The 19,525-nt window shown below is 36.8% G+C and overlaps 1 protein-coding gene across 5 annotated transcripts in view; it reads right to left on the bottom strand.

Annotated features, from left to right (window-relative positions):
• Positions 1 to 19,525, bottom strand: part of DGKB (diacylglycerol kinase beta) — a 364,246-nt gene that overhangs the window by 287,639 nt on the left and 57,082 nt on the right. For all 5 annotated transcript variants that reach the window (XM_054192842.1, XM_054192841.1, XM_054192843.1 and 2 more), the window contains exon 3: positions 11,218 to 11,294. In XM_054192842.1, the coding sequence (XP_054048817.1) occupies positions 11,218 to 11,294 (77 nt within the window). The remainder of the gene's footprint in view (positions 1 to 11,217; positions 11,295 to 19,525) is intronic.

The raw sequence follows: 19,525 nt of genomic DNA, 5'->3' as shown, positions 1-19,525 counted from the left end.
ATGTTTACAGAAAAAAGAAATTTTAAAAAAATCACATGCTGTCACAGGCTGCTCCTACCAAATATTCCATATGGCCAAATAATATTTGGATATTATCAATACTACAGACATATATAACTGCCAAAATTTTCCCTCAGCTAGCACGTGTCTTCAAAGAAGTAAACTCAAAAAAACATCCAAAATGGAAATGGGAAGATTCAACTTTTATGAAATAACTAGATTTTTAGCATAACGCTGTACTACATCCTCATATTATTAAAATAAATTTATGCTAACTACTAAAATAAATCTGGAACACATTTATCAACCACCGCAGTCTCATCCCAGTCTTATATCCAGGTAAGAAAAAAACCCACCACCTTACTACCAGTAGGTTTTCTTTAGTACATGATTATAGATGTGTGTAAGTTTGTATATCCTTAAGTACTACACACATAATTACATATATTTAATACATAAATTTACTAAACATGCTATATTTACTATACATAGGTGGGGGGGGGTTAAGAAGAAAGAGTGATAAGGCACATACTTTTAGAAGGCTCTTGTAGCAGATTATGACCCAGGGCCTATTTTACATGTATTACCAATAGAGAAGAAATATCCATAAATTATTATACACTAAGCAAATATAAGAGTAGATAGCTTGCATTCTGTCCCAGAAGAATTGGTCATCCAAAAATTACAATTGCTACAGAAATTAGGAAAAATCGTGTAGGTGGCATGTTGCAGACTAAAACCAAATAAAATAGCAAAATCAATGAATCCCTGAAAAAAATCCGTTATGACAAAAAGTTCTGGTTGAATCAAACAATTTATCTGAAGATTTTGTGAAGATTCTGCAAAAATCTACTTACAGACAAACATGACTGAATTGTCATTTTCATAATGTGGCTAATATTAAGAATTATTTTTCTACATGCATTATATATTAGTAGCATTCGCACATACTTTAACTGTAATGATCTTCTCTGTTCATTGCAAACTTTAGTGGAAATTATTTCAGCTACATTTATTAAAAATATTTGCTACAACACTTTTAGTAAGAAAAATAATATGTGAAGATGTGATGTGAACAGTCACTGTTCATCCTCCCCCCCCCAAAAAAAAAGCTTTGAAGCCTACAAATTGACAAACTTTCATAAGTGTTTAAATTCATGAGTGAACTCTTTGCAGAGATTTAACACAATTTGAGCCTGACTAACTGTGTCTTTCACTTGGAATAGTCACTTACACCAATAGAAGGTTGAAAATGTCCCATTACACTTGGCAACAATTTGCATCCACTTTGCACTAAGTAAATTTACAGTTTTCAGGAAAGTGTAGCTGTGCTGACTGAACTAAGTTTGAGTTTTTCCTCACCAGACTTTAAAACTATAGCTTAGAAAGTGATAAAAATATATGAGCAATGTGTGTCATCTGCTCAATTATATATGCTTACAGGCCACTGCTAGCAATAGTGCCTGTATTGCACACGGGGACTTCAAGGCATTTCCATTTGTTGACTAATTCCTGCAACAAATTATTATTAAAAGTATTTTTTCTACATTTTGTTTCTCCATGCATTTTCATATACAGTATCTAGATGCCACCGTGTAGGTGAATCAATTGTAACTGCAGCCATCACCATAAAACCAAACCACAATATACTGTTCTTCAGAATGAAAACCAAAAAAAAAAAACAAAACACAACAACCAACAACAAACCCAGTCATAATTAAATACTCTGGATAAAGCACTTTAACTTGTCTTTGCTAATGCAGCCTGCGTAAACCTACAGTAAGCTAAATGTGTTTAGAGATATAAACCAGAAACTAATGACAATTAGGCTGTTCTAGATCCTCATCATTGCCTGCAATTTCTCGACAATATCCTTTGTAGGCAAATAAAACAGACCTGCCCTGTGTCTGACCAGGTGACATAAACACCTGTTGAACTGTTTAAACGCACCACATAGTTCTTTATTACCCGACAGTTACAAATAGGATGTAAACTGAAATACGCTATAGCACCAACACAGCACTCATTTGATGGCTTCAGAATTCTCACTGTTATAAATCAAACAGAATTTAAACATTGAATGCTGTTCTCTTAAGAAAATGTCTTTATTTGGTTCTGTTTTGCAGAGTTCAAATACCTATTAGCCAAATACCTCTCCCTTGCTATTTCTTTCGCAGCATTAATTCAGACATATAGTGACCAAATGAAGGCACATTCATGCTTTACAGCTCAGTACCATAATTGGTACCTTGTTTACAGTGTTTTCATGATGTTAGAGCAGCTGAAATGTTGTCAGAGTAGTCTGTCACTCTTCAAGTGAAGGAATTAAAATTACCATCATTAAAAAACACAGAAAGATACTTTTCCATTGATGCTAAGCACATCTTAGTAGTTAAATATTACGAAATCTATCACCAATGACTAGTAGAATAAAAAGTTGTAACCCATGATTTTGCATAAATATCGCACCATTGCATGTACACTTGAGTTGAAATGCATCAATTTTAAATATTCACTAATGGCAATGTAAAACTCGAGAAATACACTAGATGTATCCTTTCAAAATTAATTTATTTTCATGTTTACTTCACTTTAAGAAAAGAACAACTTAGCTGATATTTCAAATTAAAACGAAAATACAAGGATAGCATTTTTCATACTTTATAGCTCAGTACCATAATTAGTACCATGTTTATAGTGTTTTCATTATATTAGAGCAGCTGAAATGTTGTCAGAGTAGTCTGTCACTCTTCAAATGAAATATGTTAAAAATAAAACAGACACGAGTGTGACCGTCCACTTTTATTTGGTTGGTTTTCCTTTAAAATTGTGTAGCTTAAAGCAGCATATTCTTTGAAATAGAATGGTCCCTCTGGCCTGAATCTAAATACTACCTAAACACTGATGTTGGTACCCTAATAAACAAAAAAAACCCAAAACCTCTTTTTATTTTAAAATACTTTAAAACAGTATCTTGTGCACATCAGTTCAGGAAAATAGTCCTTGAGTTCACCATTTAACAAACTATGGAAATTAATCAGGTAACTTGTAAATGAAAGCAGAATGAGGCTCATAAAACTAAAACATAAGGTACTGTACAATGCAAAAAAGTAGAGGAAAAAAAAGGATAAAAATGTGATCTTAAGGCAGAGAGTGGAAATATCAAAAGGAAAGAAAGATAGCAAGGAGGGAGAGATGTTAGCACAGACTGAGAAAAGGAGACAGAGGGACCACTAAAGATCATAAACAATGTTCAAAACAGAAGAGTTTTGCAGAAGAAATTGACTACCTGAAACATTTTACACCTCGGCGCCCTCAACACTTTCCACAGAAGGCAGGCTTACAGCCATACGGCCAGCATCTCTGCCTGGCAGGCTTCCCAACTCTCTAGATATCCAGGAAGCTGTTTCCCTAGAAATTCTGCCCAGAGAGCCAGAAAAACACTGAGTGCCCAGTTTCTGAAGGGCAGAGTTTTCTGCTGGTGATACAAGTTACTAAATTTTTCTCTTTTGTAGCTAGAAAGATACAACATCCTTTCTTAGTCCTCAGTTACTTACATGTAAGGGACAGGCTTCTCCTACATAATAGATATGTTACAATTCTCCACATCCAACTAACCCTTCTGTTAATTAGTTCCAATTTGAGTTCACTTTGTCCCATCATTTGGTCAAAAGCAGAAAGATGTGGTTTCTGTAGTACCTTTTTATACAAAATTAAATCTTTATATCTATAGCAGTAATACTTCACTTTATATATTATAATAATATTATAATTTTTACAGTAAATTAGTATCTTCTGTCAGATCAAAGAATGTAGCCAAGGGAAATGGCACAAAAATCCTTCTTAGAATCCATATTTCTGTGCACTTGAAATCCTAAATAATTTTCCACTCATGTAAATAGGCCTAAGACACTGCTTTTTCTTACAAGCCTTGTCTTGTTCTCAGACCACGATGGCCAGGAATACTATTACAATGTCCCAGTAATATATTTCTCTTCTTCGTGACCAAACCACAATGATGCTTTGCAATCATCTTGTGATCAACTACCACACACAGCAATTTATCTAATGATGGCACTAATCCCAGGGTACACTACAACGTACTCTGCACCAGCGCATTTCATTCCATTTCCATTTACTACAGTCCATAATGTCATCAAGCTTTTCCTGTATAATATTCAGATTTTTCTCCATTTTACCAACAATTTACAAATTTGGCTTACTGAGTTGAATCTATTATTATTGATTTCCTACTTTTGACAAGGTTATTAGCAAAAATACTAATAAGATTAGTCCCAAAACTGGTCCTAGATACACTGCTTTAACCTAAATACCTTCTCTATCAGGACCCATTGCAGCAACTCTGTTAGCTTACTAAAAAAGTAATGTTGTTCATCTGAAAAAAACTCAGTCCTTTTGTGAATGGGGAGTACTGCTCTCAGTATCATACCTCCAAAAGCTCAACTGGCCTTTGACCCCAGAAAGTGAGGGGTTCCTACAAAACTAATCCTTTAAATCTCTTGACTTCCTCACTGTTCTCATGTTCCGTCTGCCTCTTCCCAGAAGAGCTGAGCAGGGGCTTTTTAAACTCCCCCGTGCTACAAAGGAAGAATAACTAGGTCATTTAAAAAATAGTTCATTTGATTAGTCTTTCTTCCCTAACTTTTTTTTTTCATTGCATTTTTATACCTGGTTTTATGCTACTGAAGCTTCTCAGAAGCAGTCTTGGGTTGATGATCAGCTCTTTAACCATTTCTCTTGCAATTGCTGTAGAGTCACAATCGCTTAAAGCATACTATAAGCCTTATTCAAATTAAAAAATCTGCAAAGTTAAGCCTGCTGTATATAAATGGTATTATATGGCTACAGAAACAGTATTTAATACTGTTTCTAAGATGTGTCATTGTCATTTCAGAATAATACAAACCATTATGAGATCTCACCAGTAAGCAGAAATTTCTGTGACAAGTATGGAACAAGTTAATTACTTACTCTTAACTAATTTTTCATATTCCTCTCAATTAATGATAGCAAAATTATGTACTATGAATGACAGAAATGAAAATCACCTAGTGAAAAAATCTGCCAGCAGAAAGAGAGTGTACTTTGCTCTCAGCTTTAAATATTTGTCTATTATCCGACAAGAATAGCCACATGCAGTATTAGTTAATAAGTGTCATCTCAATGGAAGGCTACAAAATAAAAGATACTGCTCCTCTGCATAACAAAAGGAAAAAAAAATCAAATTAAGATTACTTACTTGATTAAGTATATCTTGTTTCTGTAATGCATGCAAAGAAAGAAAGAATATACATATATTAGTGCAGTGTCGTAACACTCAGGCTCTGCTTTTATAGTAAAACTATTTTTGCTGAAAGGTTAGTGATGTAGATGAACAGGTTTAAGACATTCGATAGAATATCCCATTTTCTTGCATTAGCACATATGTCAAGAAAATGGTTCTAAATCAGTATTCTAGTCTTGATTAGGGAGTGCAAGCAATTTATTTTTAAACATGCAATGACAGATAACCAAGGGGAAAAAAAGCAAATACAATGTTTGTTTTTCACCCCTGTGTACTTAAAAAAAAAAAAAAAAACATAAAAATTTACTTGTTGCCAAGAACAGTTGTTAATGAAACAACTTAATCGGAAGTGAATACCATGATAAATTCCATAAATACATTAACAACAAAAGGAGGACTAAGACGTATCTCCATCCTTTATTGGATGTGGGGCGAAACATAGTGACAAAGGCTGAGGAAAAGGCTGAGGTACTTAACATCATCTTTGCCTCAGTCTTTAACAGTAAGACCAGTTGTTCTCGGGGTACCCAGTCCCCTGAACTGGAAGACAAAGACGGGGAGCTGAATGAAGCCCCAAAAATCCACAGGGAAATGGTTAGCAACCTGCTACACCACTTAGACACACAAAAGTCTATGGGGCCAGATGAGATCCACCCAAGAGTACTGAGAAAACTGGTGGAAGCGCTCACTGAGCCACTTCCCATCATTTATCAGGAGTCTTGGCTAACTGGGGAGGGTCCCATCTGACTGTAGGTTAACTAATATGATGCCCACCTACAAGGCTGCAAGGAGGATCCGGGGAACTACAGACCTATCAGTTTGACCTCGGTGCTGTGGAAAGTTATGGAGCAGATCATCTTGAAAGCCATCACATGGAACGTATAGGACAACCAGGCAATTAGGCGCGGTCAGCACAGGTTTATGAAAGGCAGGTCCTGCTTGACTAACTTGACATGACAATGTGACCTGCTTAGTGGATGAGGGAAAGGCTGTAGATGTTGTTTACCTGGACTTTATTAAAGCCCTTGACACCATTTGCCATAGCATTCTCCTGGAGAAACTCATTGCTTATGGTTTGGACGGGCGTAGTCTTTGCTGGGTAAAAACATGGCTGGAGGGCCAGGCCCAAAGAGTTGTGATGAATGGAGTTAAATCCAGTTGGCAGCTGATCACAAGTGGTGTTCACCAGGGCTCAGTATTGGGGCCAGTTTTGTTTAATATCTTTATCAATGATCTGGACAAGGGGATCAAGTAAGTTTGCAGATGACACCAAGTTGGGCGGGAGTGTCAATCTGCTTGAGGGTATAAAGGCTCTACAGAGGCATCTGGACAGGCTGGATCAATGGTATGAGATTCAACAAGGCCAAATGCCAGGTCCCGCACTTGGGTCACAACAATCCCATGCAGTGCTACAGGCTTGAGGAAGGGTAGCTGAAAAGCTGCCCAGCAGAAACAAACTTGGGGGGGGGTGGTCGACAGCTGGCCAAATATAAGCCAGCAGTGTGCCCAGGTGGACAAGAAGGCCAACAGCATCCAGCATCCTGGCCTCTATCGGCAATAGTATGGCCAGCAAGACTAGGGAAGGGATTATCCGCCTGTACTCAGCACTGGTGAGGCTGCACCTCGAATACTGTGTTTGGTTTTGGGCCCCTCACTACAAGAAAGACATTGAGATTCTAGACCATGTCCAAAGAAGAGCAACAAACCTGGTGAAGGGTCCAGAGCACAAGTCTTATGAGGAGCAGCTGAAGGAACTGGGGTTGTTCAGCCTGGAGAAAAGGAGGCTGAGGGGAGACCTTATCGCTCGCTACAACTACCTGAAAGTGAGGTTGTAGCAAGGTGGGGGTCAGTCTCTTCTCCCAAGTGACGAGCGATAGAACAAGAGGAAACTACCTCAAGTTGTGCCAGGGGAGGTTTAGATTGCCTATTAGGAAATAATTCTTCACCGAAAGAGTTATCAAGCATTGGAACAGGCTGCCCAGGGAAGTGGTTGAGTCACCATCCCTGGAGGTATTTAAAAGACAGGTAGACGTGGCACTTAGGGACATGGTTAGTGGTGGACTTGGCAGTGTTAGGTTGACAGTTGGTCTCAATGATCTTAGGAGTCTTTTCCAACCCAGATGACTCTGTGAGACTATAGACATTAGGAAGCACTGTCGCACAAGTCATCATTGTATGCTGCTTTAGTTTCTAGCTTAGTTTTTACTCCTTTTAATAAAGGTGCTGTATTGATTTTCTACCTTATTCACAAACTGCTATCTCTACTTCCCAGAAACAGGTACTACCTTAAAGTTATAAATACAATTGTATTGTCTGCATAAATTACACTGATTGTAACAGACTTTTGCTAAACTAGAGTTATCAGACATATCTTTGATATGTCCGCAGAGTTAAGTTAGAAAAACCCTAAAACCTCTGGAAATCAGAAGGACACTGGAGAAAGCTTCTTAGCAGTATCTGCACTACTTCCAAAAATGCAAAAATCCTTGGGAGCAGGCAGATGATTGCAACCTGACTGCAAACACTCTGTCAAACCTGGGGCTTCACCTGTCTGGACAGATCAGAACACAGAACATGCCTTGTGTCCTGCACTCATTGTCATAATGTTCCCGGAAATTTTTGTTTTCCTGGTCTTTCTGCATATGCACATTTATTCTTTTTACCCACCTCTGAACTGTGGAACTCTGGAGCACTGCCCTGCAAATGCAAGCTGCCCCCTGACTCCTTGAGACCCCTCCACACACCTTCCACCCTCACTCTTCACTCAGTGATTAACCCTAGGAACTCTAGATGGTAAACAGGTAAGCAGGTAAACAAGAAATTATGGTGCACTCCAACAGATCCCTCAAAAAGGATGACAACACTAGGACTACCAGCACACAACGATGTGTACTTACTACCCATTTAGATACAGTCTTTAGCTTCATCTGCTTTCCTAATTCTTGCTAGCCTATTCAGTGCTCCTCTGAAAGTGAAATGGCTGAAGTGAAATTAATTTAAATAAATCTTATATGATGGAAATAGTATTTAGAAACCACAGCTTTCCAGAAGGCTGATCTTAACCTGTCTGTGTCTTACATCAGGTATAAAATCTACTCTTAATTACATATTTGACACCGACTTAGAGAAGAAGGTGGAAGGGCAGAGGTTCAGTAGCATTTGTAGAAGTTTTAGTCATCTCTATTACATTGAAAGCAGAGAGTAAAAGCTCCATAAATAAACTCCCAATACTGCATATCTTCTGATAATCAGATACATCATTTCCACCAAGCCCGAAAGCTACTCACTCAACAAGATATAAGATAATGGAAAAACAAACCAGATGACTTCAGATAACAAGCTTTGAATACCAGTAGCTTTTCTTTTGCTGTTTGCGTCCTATTAAATCAGCTTGTGATAAAAATCTTCAATATAGAAGCAATGGAGTAGAATAAATTCCTGAACCCTTTAAGCAGGGAGAAGCTTGAAACAGGAAGTTCTTAAGGCTTTTTCTTAAGTACCTGAATATATCACACTGCTGAATCTGCCATAGCTCTATGCTTTTATTCGTAAAAAACTGGCACCTTTCAGTAGAATATTGACAAGACTTGGAAAATACTTGGAGTACTTATGAGATAACGATCTAGGAAATAAGAGCTAAAATGGAAACATGATGGCACCCTGTACAAAACACAACAACAAAATGGAAGTGCTGTCTATAATACGTGGAAGTTAAAAAAGCTGCATTATGACTGATTTCAGCAGGATCAATCAATTTTTGTCGTCTCATTTACAGATAATAATTAATTACTTAACTTAAATAGTACCTCCAACTCATGGAGTCCTCATCCGACCAGACACAATCAACTTGCAAATCATTCTGTAAAGAGTTTATCCACGTAGCAGGTTGAATACATGCCAAAAACATAGACACACTTGTGCAAAGGCATTTCTGTCTGACTTGGAATATTCACTCAACTGCAGAGGAAATTTCAGCCACTTTGGTTCCAGTTCAGCAGCTTATTGCACGAAACTTGAGCTAATAAACCCTACTAGACCCAAAGTAGCTTCACTGCTAACTGTGTTTTCCTTACGTTGGACTCCCTGAAGTCTAAGTGCTAAGAAGCAAAGTACAAAAGCTGTCAGGGTTAGCTTGGGTCTAACATTGACCCAGTAGTAGTGAATAGCTTGATCCCTGCTGAAGACACTGAAGCCACCACAGGGTGTCTGACCTGCATTTCTTCCACCCCTTCCGTCCTCCCATCCTGCCCACTGGCTTGGGTGCTCTGTAATCCCTGGATGTTTCAGTGCATTGGTAGGATTCTGCAAACAAACTGCTGTGAAATGAAGAACTCTAGGAAACACCATACAGAGTCAGACTCAGCTCAGGACCAATTGTGTTTATTAATGCCAGCTTTGCACAAATTCTGCCACTGGCTTCAGTCAGAGCAGTTGTCCCAGGCGCCCATACTGATCACTTTTTGCCATGACTCAACCTCCACATACCCCCAAATTGGAGGAATGATTTCATTAAAAGAAACTAATCTCACAACTTTAAATACTGATTTTTTTTATGCAACATTGGTAATTCAATCATGTGTTACCTACATGGCAATGTGATATTTAAATATGCACAAAATGCACAATTATGTTGTATTTTAAAAGGTTACACTTCACAAAACTGAAAACATTGTATGATGACTGAAAGTGAGTGCAGAATTTCAAGAAAAAATTACAATAATAAATTAAGAGCATTTTATCACATACAGTAAGAGCACAAAGAAAACTACAGAAGTTAAAAGCAAAAAAAAAGAGCAAGCGCTGAGTTTGTAAATCAACAGCTCACACATTTATAGAAAAATCAAAAACTTATATACATACATAGAGTTAAGGGAGTCTTACAGCCTGTGTTACATTGGAGAATAAATTAGATGATCACAGTATTCCCATCCTTTTATAATCTAGGATTCTATTTAACTAAAATAATGGAGATTTAAAATAACCATTGACAAGATCAACTTATAATATTTTACTGAATTATGAAATATTTTCCTCAGAAACTGACTAAAATGACCAACATTATGCTTTGCAAAGTTCAAAGTGTCAAACAATTTTTCAATACTTAATGAGTTATAACTACTTTACTTCACAATAATTCTTGTCTTTTACATCCTGAAATGTAAGATCAAGTAATTTTCATAATGGTTAGCACATTTTTCTATTCTGAATTCCACAGCACAGTTAGAAATATTAGTTTTAGAAACATTACTGAAACAGGTTTCTATTTAGCTACATTTTGAATCACGCTATTAGGATGTGCTAAGCAGATACAAATTGCAATTGAGGACAACAAAAGAAAACAATCTGGCTTTTTCCATCAGCCAAACCATAATATTTAGTCTAGTAGTGAATCTGCAGTGACAATGTAATCACACATACACACACACGCGTGCTTTTTTTTCAGCTGAACTCTTTGTTCAATAATATCAGAAAAAAATATTTTCTCCTTTAGTGATGGGGATCCCACCACCAGAAAAAAACACAGGAGAAACAGAATTCAAAAAGAAATCTTAACTGAACAGATTTTACTTTTCTAACTTTTGAAATTATGCTTAACATTTCCAATCTTTAAAAATAATTGGGAAGCATGTTAACCTTACCATAAGGGTAGTAGATTTTTTTCCTGTCTCTTTGTTTAAATCTTAGAAAAGAAAATGGGGGTTTATGTAAACTATTAAGCAGGTCTATCTAATATGATGTTTGTAAACTTTTAGTTATTAAAATTATTCATATTTTTGTTTTCCAAAGAGTTTCAAATACCCCAAAGAACTGATTTATGAATAACCTTTTATTTCAAATGCTTAGATTTGCTACAACATTTGTAAATATTTCTCCCCACCATTTCTGACCATTGAAGAATGAAGAAGAATTACCCCTTCAGGATTATATTTTGCTAATACACCACTGCCATGGAATTCTTCTAAGACATCCTTAATTTTCTTGGTGGAATCTGGATGAAGAATAAAGAGAGAGAAAATTAAAATACAGAAAACTGATTTACATAATACAGACTGAAATACAAGAAACAACAACCAAATTGCCAATAGCTTTTCTTAATGTACATTAGTATTTTTCTCTAGCTGCATGAGAGCTGTGGGCACAAAAAAAATGAGAACATACTATACCCTCTCACCAAATACTGTAAAAATCAGCAAGTAAACACAAAATGCTCAGAAAAAAAATACTCTTTAACCCAATGCTTAGCATTGTTAAGTAGCATATTTCTGAAGGAGTTGTTTGCAAGGACTACTTCGAGGCACTTGTCCTTGAAACCCGAGTCATCTACAGAACACAGTCATTCCTAACAGTGCTACTAAATCTCCTCTGGCGGAGCTGCCAGTGAGTAAAGGAACTGTCAGAGGAGCCAGACAATATCAAGATAAAGGGGCAACTTGAAGAAAAAGAAATAATCTTTTTTCTGTAGTCACATCGTAGAAAACAAATGTTGCTATCAAAACCTCAATTTTTGCAGACCTCTCAGATATTCGAACCACTGTCAGCTACAGTAACTTCAGGACAACTTTTGTCTAAGAGAATTCTGCAAAATCCCTGCAGTTCAGAACCACATAGGTCTAACTTTTCCAATTTGTTTTTAGTTGTTAATGTGCAGAATAACAATACAGTTATTTCGATAAGTAGCAACTATTTAAAACACTTAAACTCACATTCACTTAGAATACATCATGCACATAACCATCTTTTCCACCTTAATTTCAATTTTTTTTTCTTTAAAATGCAGTAGTTGAGTGCATAATGGTCAAATGTGCATAATGGTCACAACACTGAAGTAAATCATGAACTAGTAATGAGTGGCAGATGCATTACAGAAGAAAACAGGCTGCACGTTTGTTTCTACAGCAAAACCTGGAAGGAACAGACAGAAGCAAAGAGTGCACCAAGAACAGGACTATCACATGAGCAATTAGTTAGACACTTAAAATAACAAACAGGACCTAATCTTACTGTTTTTTCTAAATTATAACAACAAAATATAGTATTGTAATAGTTCTTAAAAGTTAAAGAAATTCAGCACCTTAAACCTGACTCTAACAAGTACATTTAGTAAATTATGTGACCTGGAAGGAGAAAATGTAGCAGCAAAGGATTTTAAAAATAGCTTTGTAACAGTTCATAACAGCTATGAACAGGACACACCAGTAAAATTCAGTTTTAAGAGGTCCTGGAGGAGTTTTTTTTTTACACACACACCCATACACAGTTTAGATTGTAGTAAGAATGGCTTTTCCCAATGTTTGTCATCTTTTCTTAAATGAAAGCACCTGAGACTATGTGTGGTCTCAATAAAACAGTTTATTTTCACTAATCAGATGTATTTCAGCATTACTGTCAACTGTAAGTAATGGAGTTTAGCTGCTCTCATGGGCAGTCACAGCAAATATTTACTTGATAAAGCCATTTATAGTCTTATTGCTGTGCCATTTGAAATAGAGCAAATAATTACAACTTTATGTGAAAAAGACAAAAAACTATAAAAAAGAATAAATCAATATGTTAAGAAATAAATTTTATTAATAATTGTAATTAGAAATTGATGTATTAGATGTTTACTGATTAGGACAAGTACACAAATTGATGACTGACAAAAATTTCTCTTTTACTTCGTCTCTATCATTTCAGTATGTTTTCCAGTAGTCATATACAAGGTTGTGTATAAAAATCATTGCATCTTATGACAATGAAGTCAGTAAATATGAAAGCAGCAGTGTGAGATGGGCAGATGTATGACAGAGGTGACTGATCCTCATTCTAAAAAAGGAATTTTCTGAACTTTGGAGAAAAGAGGTTAAACACACATCAAATAGAAAGACAGCGATGTCTCTTCACACACCTTTTATTACCCAAATAAAATAATAAATAAATAAATAAAATAGAAGTGGCCCACTTTCTAGTGGTTTTAAAACAGTGTCTAGAGGTTTTCTCCTAGTAGTGACCACTGCCAGCTAAACTCTATTAATGTTTAAATTAGTATTATGCCTATGCAACTGTAATTAAAACCGAAAAGCTTTGTTATGTTCCTTTACAAATAAACTAAATCTTTTGTTCATACTGTTCTTCGTTGAGTATCATTAAGATAGAAAATATTCTTTATTCCAGCAACAACACAATTATTCACCTTTTTCATGCATGAGTTTAGAGCAGTCACATCCAAAAAACGTAGTTAATTCCATGCTTGAAATAACTATCAAGAAAAAGCTCCTGCAGATGTAAATTCTGCTTGGGTTGTCCCAGCAAAACTTTTCAAAAGATTTCCACATTCTGGACAGGAGCTATACTTATTATGAGCACCATGACATACATTTCCCAGACAAGGCAGAGCTATTTTTCGCAATCATTTGTTCACAGTCATTCAATCATTTTTTCATGTGACAGTATCCAAACTATCCAAACTAACATGAACAGAGATCTTTTAAAATGTTTGAAATGACATATCAATTTTTAAGTCAAATGCCAACTGACAATCTTCTGCATGCATACTCTTCAATAGTGCTGACATTCCTCAGAAAAATTAAGTCTCCTTCCTCAGCCTCTAGTAGGCAAACTAGTATTAGAAACATGCTCCATTTTTAATAAGTTGACCTAAAGTGATATGAAGAATAGGATAATTTTCAAGTTTCATTCTTATTTGGGGATCACATTAAAAAAAAAGTGAAAAATATAAGAGAAATACAAGAATTTTCTTGGAAAGCTCTATGCCAATAAAAATGAGAAACTCTAATATAATGTTCTCAATTCTACTTTAAAAAAAAAAAAATTAAGTCAAGTACATGCGAAACATCAAAAATAGACAAAAATTTCCAGAAAACAAACACAGAGGTAACTAGGAAGTTTTTCTAAATTTTTTTTCCTAAGTTTCCTAACCAGGAAATAATAACAATGCTATGGGTTCCATTACAGTTTATTTAGTCTGATCCAAATCATCTACATACTCACTGGAAAATGGTGGTGTAAACACAAGCATCCAAACAGAACCTGTGTTCTCACCATTACCTATAAGTACAGATGTTATGCGTAACTTAGCAACTTACTGCTCTGTGAGGGGTCTCAGTAAATTCATAAGCACCACTCATGTTAAAATACAAATATGGTCTTAAATTCCATTGGTTTACACTTATTTGTTCTTTAAATGAAGGACAAATCCCTTATTTGTCTAAGTCTCTGTATTCCAAGTTCTCCTTGAGAGACAGTTTCTAAATATGTGCAGATACAACACATAACCTGTCCCTGCAGTGCTTAAATCCCATCTTACATGCAAAGCTATCACTTGCACAGTATGAATTCCACATAGTTTAAATATAGTTTGTTTCATGAAACATCTCTCTTTTTTTTGTTCTCTCAATGTTATTTTTATTACCCACTACTCCAGTGCTTTGGGCATTCACTCAAAATACACAAGACCTTCAATTCTCTCCTCTGCCTGCACGGATTTAAACTCTTATCATACAACCTGTCTTTTGTTGCAATTTGGATAGAATGCAGCAGTGTTCATTTAGCCAAGGGGGTGGAAGGAGAAAAAGGGAAACTGTGGCCCAGGAATTGAAGCTTTCTTTGGATGAAGTGAGACGCAGTTTCCCATCTCATGCTCCACTGAGTTTGGGGTAGAACAAACAGGCTAAATGTGGTATGGAAGACTGCTAACTGAAAAGCTACTAGCACATGGAAGAAAAGTAACTGTATTCCACATAGTGCCACAGAAATTCTATTTTAAAATAAAGACTCCAAAACAATAGATATATAGATGAGACTTGGGCTAATGTTGTATTGTTTCAGAATAAAGGCAAAACAATTAAAATAAAGACACTAGAAATAAGAAACCTGCATATGTAATAGTAAAAGTGTTAGAGAGTCTGATTTTTCTGTCTTTCAGTCCTAACAAAGATACTTTTTATAACTGAAGACAAATTTACATAATAACTTCAAAATTGTTTAAGATTTAGCCCACATTAAAAATTATGATTAGTTTTTTTAAATGACTCAACTTTAGATGAGGAAGACTGAGCACTCAGTTGGGACTGGCATTTGGTGTACCATTTCTCCCATAATCAGAAAACACAAACCAGAAGGAAAGCTTGCTCAGATCCCACACTTTATCTACATTTTCTCCCCATCCTCCCAGAAAAACCCTTTAAAAGGATTTTTTCTGAAAGAAAAAAAAAGACTTATAAAAAAAACTTATCTAGAAGTCAGCACAAATCACATCCTATATACACAAAACTTTTACCATTTAAAGGGAAATAAGCACTAGAAAACAATGACTGGGTTATGAGTAATTCCCTTATAAATCCAGATATGTTTTTCAGACTCAACAGAAATTCATAATACCCTCCATAGTTATTGGACTGTAACTAATTTTAACACCTACACTAAAAAGTAGAGTAATAACCACTTTCTACCTCTATTTCCCATTGTAAACTTTATACAATATGAAAAATATCACAGGCATCCAAATTCCTACCATGGTCAAGTTCAGAATTTATACATAGAAGCTCCAGAGAGATTTTCTATACATCTTATTATGATTGAGACAAAAAAAAAAAAAAAAAAGGTGCAGCCTTCAATACACAATTTTCTGCATGCCAACAAAGCCTAGCTTAAACTCAAAAGCCCTGCTTGATACAAAGCCAGTGAAAAAGCATGGGAAAAAATCCAGCACTCAGTTGACATTGCAATTTTTATATGGATTCTTGTTCTTCTATGGTCTTTTCTTTCTTTTGTGGATGCAACTATAAAAAAAAGTGTGGGTATATATATAAATGTATACACATAGCTTTTTTTTTTCCTTTTGCACAGTTTATGTTATCCAGAGAACTGGATAGTTCTTTTGCTCAAGCTATAGCTATGCTTAATCTAAAGCTTTACTGGTCTAGAAATACCAGTATGTCAAAGAAACCTGTATGGGGCACAAAAGGGTAAAAACTGTTCACCTTCCAACAAAAAAGGCTGTTCCAGTAAAAACATTGTTTACCTAGCATGACTCAGTCTTGCAGCATATCTGTGTTGGTAAGAGGTGCCTGATGATTGACACTGAACTAGTAGAAGGTAGCAGTTTACATGTCCTATCCTTCCCGTACATATGGCTGCAGGCTCACTGGTAAACCTCTTTTGATATAGGTCATGCCTAGCTTTTGGGTTGTGACTTATGGTCTTTCAATGCAAATTTCACAAAAGAAACAAACATTTAAAACATTTAAAAGTAGGATAAATGCTCAATTTTGGTTTTCTTGTAATTAGAATCTAAAATCTATTGAGGTCTTGAAAAGAGTGACCAGGCTGGGAAGGCAATCACTGTCCAGTGGTTTAAAGGAGACCTCCCCTCACTAGTTCCTACCAATGGTTTGGGTAACACTCCTTAAACTGGAGAATTTGAGGGGCTACACCCTCCAGCAAATCACATTCCCATTGAATTCTGTGACAAACAATTAGGAAAAAGCTTCCTAGAAACACAGGCAGAATTGGCTGATGCTGCCTAAATAAATACAGTGGCAAGTGACTTCTGCAACAGGGAATGGAAGAGGTAGAAGAGGCAGGTGAGGGAGGTGGGAAGAGCAGGTCCTGCTGCAGAGGACAACTTCTTCCTCCTGACATCCGATGCAGGAGCTGCCTCTTCTACCCATCCTCCCTGCTGGGCCCAGCATCACAAAGAGGAAGACTGATCCATTTTACCCATCGCTACGTACTAAATGATACTTACACAGACAATCAAGGACTTCTTTGTAAAAAAAGCAATATTGACTGCATATGCCAGCATATCTTTAGTCCACATTAATAAAAAATATCCACCAAATCCCACCTCCCTGCAGCAGATGTTCAAGTGAAAGTATATGGCAAACAACAGGGATTTGGGAAGGAGGAGGGGAAGGCTTAATTTTTGTCTGCTAGTGGGACAAACTCTGAAAGGAAGAAATAAGTAAAGGACAAAACATACCCCAGGATTTGAGAGGAACTGCAGGTAATTCCTGTGTGTACTTAAAAACATTTTGAGAAGAAAAAGAGCTAGTCATCTTTTACATTTTAAAATGACTACAGCTAACTCACTTGGCTTCTTTTGGTCTCCTTCGTCTCCCCACATTCAGAAAATTAAGGCTGAAAATAGTTCAAAAGATCCCCAGAGCTCAGCTGTGAGAACAAAGGCTCAGGTTGTCAGTGCGCTGCCAGGCCTGGGCGGTCTCTGGGGCCGGGACCCCGGGGCTCCCCCGAGGCGGCACGGCAGGGGCTGGCAGCCAGGGCCTGTCTCACCGCCCCAACTGGGAGCAGGGCAGCCCCAGGGGCAGCCCCAGGCCAGGTACCTTCCTGGGGATGGGACAAGCCCTAGGCTGTTGGCCCATGGGTGGGCTCAACCCTGGGGAGCCGGAGACCAGCCCTGCTGCGTTGTTACCAGGGCAGGGCCAGCAACCCCCAAGGGCTGGCGTGGGGTCCCAGGCCATAGGCAGGGTCTGGGAGCCCTGGAGGAAGCCGGGCAGGAACAGTCAGGCCTGGCATTGCCCTCAGGGCCCAAAGGCAGCGTTCCCTCATCCTAAGTTCAGGAGATGAAAAAACCACAATATTGCAAGTCATTCTAATACTCAGCTTCAAAATGCAGTATTTGTGCACGTAGATGATATGCCACACTTCAGAAACAGCTTGCCCTGAGACCGGAAAGGAGCAGACGCCTCCAGAGACCTCTCCAGCCCTCAGATCCCATCACCCGCTTGAGCCTGAAAACTAATACAAACCTTCAGCAAGTAACTTTGTGGCTCCTTCTTTCCCTTTTCTCATTTCCTGCTTATTTATAGCTGGTCACAATATCTGATACGGGCTGCCAGCTCATAACCTTTCCAGCTAGAATGATGATGAAACCATTCTCTATTAAATTAAGGAAGTAACACTATTGACAACGTATTTCACGCCGCACACTAACTCTAAGCAACTAACTTTTCAACAGCAAGGAATCAAATCAGTTTGGTTTGAAATTTAGCATGTATTATTTCTGATTGTAAGTGGAAATAGGGAAATAACTTTATAAGTTTGAGAATATTTGTACTGGTTTTGAAATCTACAATAAAAAAATACAGTAATTTGCTTGTTTCTATTTTTCACAAAAATATTCTTTATAATTTTTATTATGTATACTTTGAACTCATTACCTATCTTTAATTATGGCTTCAAAAATTATTGACTAGAAAATACGAACATACAATATATTCTTACATACCTATGTACTTAAACACAGGTCTATAAAAAAAGAAACTAATTTCTGCAGTTATTATAGAAGCAAGTAGGTCAAAGAAGTGAAGTAAAAATGGCACAGAATTGCTCATATTTTGCATACCCTCTATAAGAAATTAGAAATATTTTGAAACATCCCAACTAACATGGAAGTAGATACCTATTATTATTTAATGTAAGTCCACAAAATAAATAATATAAAAAATTGCTAAAACTATGAAAGTATTACCATGTGACTTTTTCAAGCCTCTACAGATAACCCTAAGATACTTTATTTCTACCTAACGCATTATTCTTATGCCTGATCTTTTTTCTATTAGCAAACTTTAGCTACCCTGTCTATTCCTTCAACATATACTTACTAAAACGTGGTACACAAGTTTCTCATATTTCCAAAAATACCCCAAATATAAAATTGCCAAAGGGGTTACACAATACTAAGGCATACAAAGCTGTAAAAACTTGTGGGTTTGAATTTACAATACCGCTTAAATTATCCCACATCGTATGAAATATAATAACTGTGCAAAGGGGAACTGTGCAGTAGTTTAAGCTAACACATTTCACCTGTTCCCTATGAGGGTGAGTCAAAACCGGCAACACATTTTACCAAGGTACCAAGGCTTCTTTTGATTGCTTGCCTGTATTTTATAGAGTTTGGGGGAACCTCCTCAGGTGGTATAGTTGCCCTGTGCAGTTGGGGCTTAGTTGCTTGTTTTTGTTGCAGTTTCTTTGTCTTCCTGTCTCCCCTCATTTCTTTCTGAGCAGTCTGCCTTAAACCCCCTGTTTAATTGCAACACATAATTTCAAAGCTTTATCTCATTCTTCCATTCTTCCACAAAGCACAAACAATTCTTGAAATGGTTTTGTACTCTTTCTGAAGCAGGAAGATTTAATGGTTGATTCCTAAACTTTTGTTCTTCATGATGACATGCTTGGTATAGTAGTGAAGAGCTG

Source organism: Rissa tridactyla, chromosome 2 (assembly GCF_028500815.1).
Source record: "Rissa tridactyla isolate bRisTri1 chromosome 2, bRisTri1.patW.cur.20221130, whole genome shotgun sequence".
Taxonomy (NCBI): Eukaryota; Metazoa; Chordata; class Aves; order Charadriiformes; family Laridae; genus Rissa; species Rissa tridactyla.
The sequence above is the reverse complement of the archived record's forward strand: the minus strand, read 5'-3'. Positions and strand labels throughout refer to the sequence as shown.